General features: G+C 43.2%; 1 protein-coding gene across 1 annotated transcript; it reads right to left on the reverse strand.

Annotated features, from left to right (window-relative positions):
• Nucleotides 1-232: 232 nt before the first annotated feature.
• Nucleotides 233-12,942, reverse strand: RCVRN (recoverin). The gene is made up of 3 exons (XM_066628800.1): nucleotides 12,562-12,942; nucleotides 3,821-3,932; nucleotides 233-321 (listed from the first exon to the last, which is right to left on the reverse strand). The coding sequence occupies exons 1-3, from the start codon at nucleotides 12,940-12,942 to the stop codon at nucleotides 233-235; spliced, it is 582 nt and encodes a 193-aa protein (XP_066484897.1).
• Nucleotides 12,943-12,944: the final 2 nt, after the last annotated feature.

Genomic DNA, 12,944 nt, shown 5'->3' on the forward strand with positions numbered 1-12,944 from the left:
ATAGGACTTACTGGGACTACCACTAATAGAGCAATGAGGCTTGGGGGGGAAATCCTTGTTTTATAGTTGTACTCATTTTTTTGTTTTTGCACATGTACAAACACACACGGATGATAGGGGGTGTTGCAATTTTCCCCTGCCTTTTTAGCATGCATGCACACCACACACAGACATACACACACACACTTTCCATCTCTGTTCTTTCTCTTCCTCCTGTCCAATACCACTGCCCCTACTTTTTCTTGGGTTCATACTGGATGAGCTTCATTATTTCTTCGTTCTTCATCACCCCTGCAATAAACTCCTGTTCAGCAAGTTTATCTGCAAAGAAAAGGGGGGAAAGTGTTGTAAGTGGAGCATAGTGCAATAAAGGAGAGCATTTGAGATGGGACAAGGGATGAGGTTAATGAAGATCAGGATGGAAAGAGTGTATGAGGGAAGGGCAGCAAAAAGACAAACTGGAGGGGGAAGTATTGCTCCCTGGTTCTCTAACTATTTGGGGCAGCTTTGCAAAATAAGGAATGCTCCATTGCTCATTGGAAGAGTGGAAGATTTGGGTATGGAAGGTACAGCTTCAATCCCTGGTATTGCTATGGTAGAGCAGAGAAGAGTTCCTCTTTCAAGCCTTAGAAAGCCAGTCAGTGGCAACAATCCTGAACAGGATGGGCTAGTAGTATAAGGGCATAATGTTCATAAGAAAACTTTGCAATGTGTGGTGCTTCAACATGGTTTGCATATATTGTTGCAGTGTAATCTTTCCAAGAACCTTGAAAGGTAGGTCCAGATCATGTCTGTGCTACTGAGAGACAGCAGATTGCATAAGGCCATCTAGAGAGGTTATAGCCCATGTGAGATCTGCCAAAGTAGAGGCTTCCTGGTTCACATCTTAGACAGAGGATTTCCAGTTAAAGAAATCTTATTCATCACATGAGTTTTCATTGTCTAAATATATACATCTTTGCATATGAATAAGATTATTGCTGTGATGGAAAAGAGCATACTATACTTTCCTCTTAGGATGGAAGAGGCACCATCCTTAGAAGAGGCATTCCATGAGAGAAGTTAGCATGTCTCTTACAGGATGGCTCCTGCCATTTGTTGCTTTTTGTAATTGTACAGTTAATTTTAACAATCTTTAAAGAAATCGTGTTGACCAAATAAGCATTGTTACCTTTTTGGTCCGATGGGAAGTTTTTAATCCATCTAAGCAATGAATTAGCCCAGTCTTGCAGTCCTACTTATGAGCCCACACGGTTTTTCTTCCCCAGTCCGTCTGATTGTGCATTACTGTAGCCAACTGCAGGCCTGACAGAAAATCACCATGCTCTGAGATTCAAAAACCTCTGCCTTAAGTGCTTGGGAAGGATACTAACATGCAGCTTGAAACCAAGCAGGTGATATTTTGAGCCAGAGTAATGAAGTGGTTAAAAAAATTATTCACATGTGACACCTGCCATGTCCTGGTCCCCAATGGATCTACTTGGATCTATACCAGCTCTTTTGCTGCTGTAAAGCCGGTAAGTCCTAAAGGTCGTGTTGGGCCTAGGCTGGGGGTTCCAGATCTTGTGGATGCTGCTGATACCCAGATCCACTCTGACCTGCCCCCACCCAGCCCACTGCCCAGCCTGATTTCTCCCCACACCCCCTCAGCCAACCTACCTGGCACGGTGGAGGTTCTGTGGACCACCGCCACATGTGCATGGCCAGTAGGCCAGAATATCCTGTCCATAGGATTGGGCTGTAACCTTTCAGGTTTATTGTAACAATAAAATAGGAAAGGAGCTACCTATGTCACTCTCAACTTCTTCAAGAGGAAAGGTGAGATTTAAAAAAAGTATATGCCACATGGATGATGTGGAACAGTGGCTCAGGGACTTCTGTTCTAGCATCCGTAATAGCACCCTTTAACTTAAAATCATTATGCCACTTTCTGAGAGTCACAAACCTCTTCACTGAGCAAAATGGAGACATATGGCAGGAGTCTCCAAACTTTCAACTGCGAAGACCACGTCGCTCCTATCATAGGCTGGAGCAAGTCAATTATAGAAAAGAATGTATATTTTGTATACAACGCTTAAGAAGTTTCACAATAGGAGAAAAATATTTGTAGTTGTGGCGCCACTGGTGCTCTCAGCAAAAGTTGCTAAGCCCAGCAGTCACTTTATCTAGGAGGAGGAAAGTGATGTGCAGTGGTGGGTGGGGGGAGAAGAGGAGGGAGTGGAGGAGCTGCATGTAATTATACTTTGGCTGGGCTCAGTGGGCTGGTGAATATCTTGGTAGGCTGTAGTTTAGAGGCCTCTGATTAGAACAAGTGAGCATGCTGAATTATAAGCAATTGCAAAATATGCATTTCTGGTTAAGGACTGTATCAGATCATCTTCCCACCCACTCCCATTCTGAAGCTTTCTTTCACTTGCTATCCTTCCACTGATGAGAAAGCTTACATCAGAGTGAACTTTGGGGATATCACGAAAGCTTTCCATATAAACGAAACTGATATTTTTATCTTGGGAGAAAAGGATTTCTCTCTTTGAGAAATTTAAAAGAGAACATCTTGAAGTAAGACTTCCAAATGTGGGTTGGTCCCCAGTGTGAGAAAACACCATGAGACTATTCTCAAGGCCAGGTTAACACACATGTTTAGCCCAATTGATCTGACTGGGTAAAAACAACCTTAATTGGAAACAAAAATACCCTGAGAAGCATCTACTCATCTTGTTTGGAGAGGGATTTGAGAGACCTGGTTATAGTTGTTTTGAACTGATTATAGGAGCATAACAGAAAAAAGAACCCCAGAATATTAGGCAGGAGTTCTGGAGTTACAAATAAAAATCAAATCTAAAAATTATAAATAAGTTTTATATCAAGAAAATATCAGCAACTGCTTATCAGTCAGTGCTAGAGGTATTGGAAAATAGTCTTATTTATTTTACTCAGAAGTAAGCCCATTGTGTTTAGTAAGACTTGGGCTGTAATCTTATCTTACTGGAAACAAACACCTCTAGTCATTGCATAGGTCAGGCCAACAGGCATACTTGTCAGTATTTGGCTGAGGTAGACACAGCTAATGGAGAGCAATCTGCTCTCCATTAGCTGGATATCTAGTGGATTGGATATCTAGTGATATCCAATCTCTGATACAAGCAGTGCATGTTGCAATTGACTCTTTTCTGCTACTTGGTCCTTGTAAATCACGGTCTCTCTTGACCTTTTATTAGATGCTTTGCTAAAAGTGTGAGCTGACAGTTTTCTAGTCTTCAGGCTTCATCTCCCTGTTCCAGGTTTAAAAAATGTAACTGTACTGAGGTTTGTTTATGTGGGGTGGGGGCAGGTTTTAATGTTCAGGTTCCTTCTCTCCAAATGGCATCAATCTGCTATCCTAGAACTTCCCTTGACTTCCAATCCAGTCTAAGTCCTGGGGTGGACAGATATGTGATTAATCCAGGGCATCTGAAAATACTGTCTAGAGATGGATTTCTTACAAACATTAGTGTGGATGCTTCTTGCCTTGAATGCACATACATGTCAATGAGCTCACCCAGCACGTTAAAGTGTCCCATGTAATGTGCTGTCTGTCATCTCACACACTTGATCAATGACTCTCGTGTCCATAACAGATTGCAGGGCAATTTTTTTTTGTTCCGCTCTACTCGGTGGAAACATAAAACTAGTCCTACTGTGACTGCCTGGGGATGTTGGGCAGAAAAAAATCAGCTGTCTGCTAGGTAGGCCCATAAGAGGGACTGACTATCATGTTTTTCCTACTTGATCTCGTGGCAGAGGAGAGTATGAAGAAATACTGCAGAGAGAGAGCAGTTACCAGTGTCACCCTTGTTAAAATATTTCCACAGCTTGTCAGCCCGTTTCTGGGGGGTGTTTTCATCATCAGGCAGGATCTTCTGCTCTTCTGGAGGGATCATCTTAAATATGGCCTGGCAGAATTAAAAAGAAAAAATGACAATCATTTATAACACAGTCTGATAACATCTAGTATCAGGAGATTTTAGAGCTGATACTACTCAGCTTCTCCATAAAATCTGCCCCTTCCCTGGAGAACACAGGAGTCCATCCTCTCAGCTTCTTCTGTTACCCATGAGGTTCTTCACAGAGCTCACATGGGTCACATTTTCCTCAAATGCACATTATCTTCACAGATAGTGTCTGAATTCTCACCCCACCCAATCTGATTGATTGGAATTGTTCTATTGGGGAGGGGGAGGTGCCATTTTCTCCCCCTCCCCCAGCCATGTAAATGCATCAAATTGGACAGCTCATTCCCACCATTTTGTTTGGTGATTCAAAAGATGACTTTAAGCCCTAGATCAGCCATTTTCAACCACTGTGCCGTGGCACACTGATGTGCCACAGGAATTTGGGGGAAGGTCATTTATTAGTAGGGCCAATGGGAAATATGAGCCTCCCCCCCCCCTTGGTGTGCCTTGTCAATTGTCAAAAACCTAGTGGTGTGGCTTGACCATTTTCGTGCCTTGTCAGTGTGCCCTGAGATGGAAAAGGTTGAAAATCACTACCCTATATCTTGTTTAACCCATTTTTGCCCAGCCCACAGGTGTACACATTTGATCCCTTTGCGTATAGCAGAAATGGCTTAATGGAAACATAAACTCAACAGTAGTGAGGGGTATACTTAGAAACAGGGTTGTGCCAATCAACTGTGGTGAGACTCGAGCTGAGTTCTGAGTCCCCGCCTCCCTTTGATTCAACTCTTGCACAAGTCTTGATGGGTGCTCCTTGGGACTTGGACAGAGCCTTTTTGGAACTCTGACTCAAGTCAGAGTCTTTTCAATAAACAAGTCAGGAGTGAGAGTGTGTGTGTGTGTGTGTGTATGTGAGAGAGAGATGTCCCCATTTCATCTGTAACCAAAATATCTGCTATTCTTTGAGTGTGTGCAGCAGTGCAGAAAGTACCAAGTTTCCAAGTCTCCCCTGGTTTCTGAGAAAAACTCCCAAGTCACTTCTGGTTTCAAAACTCATGTGTCTTGAGTCTGCACAAGCCTGGGAAACATGTTTGGTGACTTGCACTCGAGTCCAGCTTGAGATAGAAAGTAGGATGAAAGGGTGTTTGCGATTAGGCGGGTAGAGTGTAGCTTTTAGCCATCATCACAGAAAATTACATGGGCAGAATAAGATGGTACTGCACATGGCGGTGAGCCCTATGTTATCCTTACAATAACTCTGTGAGGAAGATCAGGCTGAAGACCAACAATACCCAGTGAGCATCATAGACTGGAGATTTGTAGTCATGTTTACAGTCCAAGGCCAACAATTAGCTGCTGCATCACACTATCTAGATAGGCAGCTTGGCTAAATGCAGGTGGAAACAAATGAGTCCTCTTTAGAGGCTCTCAAGCCATGGAGAGTGCCCACAGTTAGAGAAGGTCCAGGAGCACACCTATCCTGGTGTGTGCACTGTAGCTCCCCACCAAGACAGTGTTTGTCTGTACAAATAAATGGTCTCCTGGGGCATGGGGGGGGGGGCCCAAAGGATCCACAGAAGGCCACATAGTCTTGCACCTTCTCCAACCATGGAGATTCTCCATGGTTAGACAACATTAGACAAGTAGTTAGCGTATAGTGTAAGCCCACAGATATAGGAGGAAAGGATTGAATGAGCTACAGGGATTAAGAACTATATGCAGCTACACAGAATTTAATCTGTTACCTTTCCCTCTGTGCTTCTTTTTTTTGACTTCATCCTCTTCCAAGGAAGCCACCATTTTGTTTGGGGGGAAATTTTCATTTCCCAGCCTCTCTTCTTGGGCTCCCTCAGTTTGCAAACTCTCCATGCTGTAGCTCTTGACCCGGCTCAAGCACTACTCTCCCACTCAGTTGAAGGTGGCCATTTTCTAGCATTTCAGTATGATGCACTCTCCTTCTCTGTGGCTCATCCATCCTGCAGGCCACACCTGTTCCTTCCTGACTTTTACTGTAGTGGGCAGGAAATGTAATAGGATATGTATTTACCATTTACACTTTGATTTAAGATTGATGCTTGATTTACAGGCAGTTATATGGACCTCCAGGTAACTCACGAGTCACAGGAGGTGCCAGGCAGGAAGTCTGAGAGGGTCTGTTGATGTGGAATGGTGAAGGATCTGCAGATGCAGATGGGGCTTGGAGGTAGTTATACAAACAAGGGGTGCAATCCTAACCAACTTTCCAGCACTGACATAGCTGTGCCAATATGGCGTGCACTGTGTCCTGCAGTGGGGAGGCGGTCGAGGGGGCCTCCGTCAGGTAAGGGCATGTTTGTTACCTTACCTTGGGTCTGCATCGCAGCTAGATCAGTGCTGGCAAATTGGTTAGGATTGCGCCCAACCCCTACTAGCCTTCGTCCTTCTTGTTATCCAGATCCATGTCTCATGACCCATCTCTTCCGCTGTCAGAACTGCTTACTTACAGGTCAGAACTACAAGCCGACCACTTAGCTCCATATCTGATCCTATTTCTTTTCATCCCAGTTCAGACCAGTGCAGGCCCATCCCACTGGGTTTCAAGTTTCAATCCTTTTCCCTCTAAAATCTCACAGTGTTTAAATGCAGGGAGCTGGGTTCCGTTCGTTTCCAAGTCAGACACTAACAGAGAGCAGTGGTTCTCAGACCTTTAGCATCGGGACCCACTTTTTAGAATGAGAATCTGTCAGGACCCACCAGAAGTGATGTCATGATCGGAAGTCATGCCAAATGCTGCCCCCCTTTACCCAATGATGTGCCAGCTTTTGTACCGCTCAATCTCCTAGCTCAGCACTCTCCTCATGTCCACATTCTCTCTTCCTTTTCCAATCCAAGGAGTGGGAGGAAAAAAAGTAATGGAGGCAGGCAGAGATGGGCATCCGTCACCAATCTGCTACCTGATGCGCCTACTTCAGTTGGCCTCATGGATGGGCCTGCCCTGCTCTGAGCATTCTGTTCCATGTTGATGTATTTATTTCCATTATTTTGTTTCACATTACAATACTACTGGTCTCACTCTTCATGCTCAGGCACAAAGACCTAAAGAAAGTGACTTGCTCAGAAGTTGAACCTAAATGGGGTTATTAACCATATTTAAAGCGGTTAAAGTTCCAGTGCTGCAGCCACAGTCCTATACACCCACAGTATGACCTTCAGAGATATGGGTTAACAATCATTTGGCATTATACATAAGTGAATGAAAAACCAGTGGAAGGTAAAGCAATTAAAAATCTGATACTTCAAATGTACCAAGTCATTTTTGTATAGTTTAAGCTGCAACCCTGTACTCGCTTACCTGGGAGTAACATCTCAATCCTAATTAACTTTCCAAGTGTCAATTCAGCCATGCCAATGGAGTGTGAGCTGCATCCTCCATTGGGGGGGCAGTCATGGAGGCCCCCTCAAGATAAGGGAATGTTTGTTCCTTTACCTTTGTGGCTTCATTGTGGCTACATCAGCATTGGAAAGTTGGTTAGGATTGGGGTGTAAGTCTCTTTGAATTCAATGGGACTTACTTTGGAGTAGATATGTATAGGATTGTGCTGTTCATCTGCTACCTGTTGACATTTGAGCATAGTGAATGTGCTGATTTGATTCCAACAGTGTCATGCTCCATCTCCTGGCTGGTTCTGAAGGCCTTTTGAAAGGTGGCAGGCTGTTGCCTTTAGACATGGGTTGTGTCGAGACTTTGGTTGCCTTTATCACATGCAGAACCCTAAATGTTTGTGTGAGCAAACTGGCCTTAAAGAGGTCTAACATTGATTAGTCAAATGGCTGATGCTAATAGCTTTTGTGGGGAGAAGGACTTAATCACAAACTGAGAATGTCAGATAGCCTGAGAAGACCTTTTTTCTGTACTGGTAATAGCAGAATAGAAGCATAAGATATATTTGTCCACAGGAAGCAAACCACTTATTAAGGGGAAAATTTGCTCATATTTCTTGTACAAAATGAAATTCTGGTACAAGAAAGTAAATTTCACCAGAATGACAAATCACAGATTATGCATTTACCATTTTGATAGTTTTAATTAAATGACATGACTTTTATTCATATTGTACCATCTCTTGCAGCATCCAGACATATTATTTTTGTGGTAAGCTTACTACAGAAGAGTATTTTCTATTTTTGCATTAGATGTACAGTCTTCTCCTGTGCTCAGGGAAAACCGTTCTGTTTGCAGCAAAAGCTGCTGAGTACAACACTGATTGGCTAGGAACTAATGATGTCACTAACTTACTTATTTTAAATATGATACGAAGAAATTGGCGAAGAGAAAATCAGCACCCCAGAAGAGAGCAGAACCATTAAAAATGTGGATTCAGCTTTCATTCAAGCCCATAGCTTAAAACAAACAAACAAACAAAAACTTTCTGCTTTGAGTATAGGGGAACCTCCTTATCCAAGGATTCTGCAGCTATGGATTTGACTCAGTGCAGGTACTGACCTGCCCTACAGGGCCTCACTTGACCTCCCAGGTACAACTGGAAGCGCCTTCTGGTCACTTCAGGGAGCTGTTCTGAGGCATGGGTAGGCTGTGTGCAGCTTCCCCAGGCCTTAGAATACTTCCCAGACACAACCAGGCATCTGGTGGCATCCAGTAGGTCATTTAAGGGCTTTCTATGAACCCCAGTATCTGTGGGGGTTTCTAGAACTGATCTCCTGCAGATACCAAGAGCCCACTTTACTACCTTTAAAAAGGGTCCTGGCAGCCAGTTTCAGGTACTTTGAATTGGTTTTGAACTTGTTAAATTCATTTCATGCAGAATAATATCAAACTCTTTTGCTTGCAATGTAACTCTCTAATGCAGTGGTTCTCAAGCTTTTTTGCACGAGGACCCATTTTTTAGAATGACTGTCTGTCAGGACCCACCAGAAGTGATGACATGAATTTAGAAATGATGTCATGGCTGGAAGTGACATCATCAAGCAGGAATATTAACATCCCCACATGTTCAAATTAATTACAGATATTAATATTAATTGCAAATATTAAGTTTACAATAAGTTGAAAAATTTATTTAAAATAAAGGACCCTCCTAACCCTCCCAAGCAGTTGCTCCTCAGTTAGAAAAAAGTCCCAAACATCTGAAAGGCTGCAATCCTATCCACACTTCCCTGGGAGTAAGCCCCATTGACTATCATTGTTAAAAGCATATACATAGTAGCCTGAAAAAATACTGATCTGTAACATTTCCCCAAATGCAGTCGCATACCATGGTAGCATCAAATCTAATATATTAAAAAATAAAATATATATTGAAATGAATAGGGACCCATCTGAAATTGGTTTGTGACCTCCCAACCCACAGTTTGAGAAACACTGCTCTGATATATTCCTTTTGAAACAGTTGTTTTTAAAGTTTTAACAAACAAAATGCAGGATTAAAACTGAATAAACTTTGGGTGGCATCCTGTATAATACTTGAATGAATGGAAGTACCCTCTGAGAATAGAAGAAGCCACTCTCCTGTGAACATAAGTACCTTCTGTGAACATCTTCCATTTACAGACGCATGACTCTGATTGCTGCCCATTCATGGCAAACTTGAAAGTTGAATGCCTGATTACTGAACCACTTATTTTTAACTTGTGGCAGTTTTGTGTCCAAAGCAGCGATTTTCAGCCAGTGTACCACAGCACATTGGTGTACAATGAAAGGTCCACAGGTGTGCTGTTGGAGTATGGAGCACACCATTGAAAATAGCTGAAAATCTTGTCCGGCCTCTGCGGCTGTTTCTAGGGCAACTGCCTATAATAACAAATTGTCCTTCCAGGGACACAATTTGTCACTACAGACAGTTACCCTAGAAACAGAGCTGCAGAACCCAGACAAGTCTGCAGGAAGCCGAAAGTGACATCACAAGAGGTGAAGACCAAAGTGATCAGTGCGCCGTGAGAAGAACAACACGGAAAATTGCCGGTTTAGAGATTGAGTTCCCGTAAAGGTTCAAAGCAACCAAGAGATTTTTGACTCGGGTTCAGTTCTGGTTAACTGAAAATGAATCTCTGAATATATTTTTGGTTTTGGGTTCAGTTTGGTTTTTCAAGTGAGGGACCATTCAGGAATGGTAGCCCTTGCTTGCAGTCTGGAGGAGTGCCACCATACCACCGGATTCTAGTGCATGTGTAGGTTTGGTTTCAGAAGGATACATGCAGTTGTGCTTTTTCCTTCTCAGATAACGCTTCCCCACCCCCCCAACCACTTAGAAGGAATGTCTAGGGTCGTGGCCTTGGTTCAAATTCCAGCTCTACCCATGGAGTGGCTTTGGGCACAGAACAGGTTTGCTCTCTTTTTTGGCCACAATTCCCTCTGCCTGTAAAATGGGAATAATTGTGACTTATCTACAATATCTAGCTTTCTGTGACTTTTCTCACATCCTATTGTGGGGATGAACAATATAAAACAATGTAGCTATCCTTCTTTAAGCTTCACCTGTCAGATTTCTACCTGTCAAACAGCTGTTTGGAGCCCAGTTAGGACAAAGCGTCCTATTAAGTTAGAATTAGATTACTGGGGGGACAACTAAAAATACCCTGAATTATTAGTGCTAAAATTTTAGTAGGAAAGAATATGGCTGAAAAAAGGACTCCTGAGTTCTCAGGAGGAGTGTCTTTACACCATTAGATTTAATGGTTTTCCATATCAAGACTGGGACATTTTTCATTCCTTGCTCCATTCCTACACCTACACCCAGAAAGATGTACTGCTTCTTATCTTCCCTCCCCAAGGCTGGAGGAAGCTATCAAACAACACAGTTGAAACAAGGTAAATACTGTACTGAGAGGGTTAGAGACTTAACCCTGCCTGCCTAATCCATCTTTAATCTCAGATTGCTTTGTCCTTCTTCCAAGACTTGTGGCGGATACGTTTTGGAGGGCAGTCTGGGAGCTTGGTATAGCAGCAAGGAAGGCCAGCAGCGAGGAATTACGTGTTACATATACATATCTGTTAAATCCGTGGAAATGGAAGTGAGGCCAAACATTTATGGTCAACTAGGCATCTCCTAACCTAATGTTGCCACTTTCCAGTCTGCCCTAAACAGTTTAGTGCAGTGTTTCTCAAACTGTGGGTCGGGACCCACTAGGTGGGTCTCGAGCCAATTTCAGGTGGGTTCCCATTCATTTCAATATTTTATTTTTAATATATTAGACATGATGCTACTATGGTATGTGACTGCATTTGAGGAATGTTACAGATCTGTGCTTTTAACAGACTACTATGTATATGCTTTTAATAATGATAGTCAATGGGACTCACTCCTGGGTAAGGATGGGTAGGATTGCAGCCTAGGATTGTTAAAAAATATCCTGCTTCATAATGTCACTTTTGGTCATGACATCACTTCCAGTGGGTCCTGACAGATTCTCATTCTACAAAGTGAGTCCTGGTGCTAAAACTTTGAGAACCACTGGTTTAGTGCATTTCAAACCACAGCCTTAATCCACCTGAGGAGGAATTTCCTAACCTTTGGGAGTGTACCAGCCCGTCAAAGGCATCTACACTCTAAATTTCAAACTTCAAGCCTGTGATGGATCTCACTCAGAGTATTGGGGGAATCATATTTCCATCTGAATCTCTATCAAGTACGACCATTTCAGCACCACAGGATTAGCTTACCCAGGCTCCTTTGAGGAGGCTGTGATGGTTGAACAGGCTTTTGAGCCCTTTAGATTAGTAGCATAGATGCTGTTAACATTCTTTACTCTCTGACTGTCAATTCCGTAGTGCTCTCTCTCATTTGTTCCCCAAACAATGAAATTGGTTTCCTTCATTTATTTGCTTCCAGAAAGGAACCAGTTGAGGACAGTTGAGGCCAGCAAGATAAAATTAGGAAAGGATTTAGAATTGTTTACTAGTGTGTCAATCCAGTTCATCCTGTTATATGAGCATAACAGGATTTCCCCCATTGGGCAAGGCTAATTCCATTTGGGTACAATACATAGCCTTCTGCCGAGGTAATCCGTTGTCATCCTATCACCTAGAGGTGAGTCAAGAGAATCACATGTCCTGCCATTACTTCCTCCTTACCCTCCCGTTATGAATTTTGACTTGTGAGGCTGCCTTCCGAGGAAGCAAAGAACTGTATTCATAGTTCAGAAAAACAAAAACAGTAGACCTGATCCAGACCAGAGGAGGCCTGAGAATCATTTAGACAGGCCTCTGCACCTCAGCCTGGAATTGGGCTGAACACCCATGTTTCTAGGTATGGTGTGAACAGGATAGTGGGGTGCAAGGGGCCATTGTTTTGTCTGGTACTGAACAGAAAAGGGCCTGATTCAAAGGTAGATGAGTCTATAGATATCCAAGAAGGAATGGAAATATCTGACAACTATTTGAGAGTATTTGGTTTCTTCACTGTCCTCCTTCCATGTTCTTACTTCCTGATAAAAATGTTGAAAAGTTCCACTTTATAGTGCTATGGTTGGGGCAGTTCACTCATCTCACAACTGAAAGTGAGCCCAAACCCAACCCATATGCTGCCGTAGTGGGGAAGCGTATCCCTATATACACCCCCTTGTGCCTTCCCCCAAGTTATTCCTGTAAAAATAACACCTCTCCACCCACTTTCCACATGGTCTCACTCACCGAGATTATCTCAAGGACCTCATTCTTGCTGATCTCTCCATTGCGGTCCACATCAAAGAGCGAGAAAGCCCACTCTAGCTTGAGGTCAGTCTTGCCAGTGGAGGTGAGGTGGAGGGCAATTATGTACTCCCGGAAGTCAAGGGTCCCATCATCGTTAGTGTCAAAGCTTCGGAAGACGTGGCGGGCGTACACCTTGGGATCAGAATTGGGGAAGAAGTTGGCATAGATCTTCTCAAACTCAGCCCGGCTGATGCGCCCATCAGGACACTGCTTCTGGAAACTTTCATACCATTTACACAGCTCATCCTCAGAGTACTTTGTGTTTAGCTTTAGGTCTTCGAGGATCTCCTTGGACAGGGCCCCACTTTTACTATTGCCCATTG

This window comes from Tiliqua scincoides, chromosome 5 (assembly GCF_035046505.1).
Source record: "Tiliqua scincoides isolate rTilSci1 chromosome 5, rTilSci1.hap2, whole genome shotgun sequence".
NCBI lineage: Eukaryota > Metazoa > Chordata > Lepidosauria > Squamata > Scincidae > Tiliqua > Tiliqua scincoides.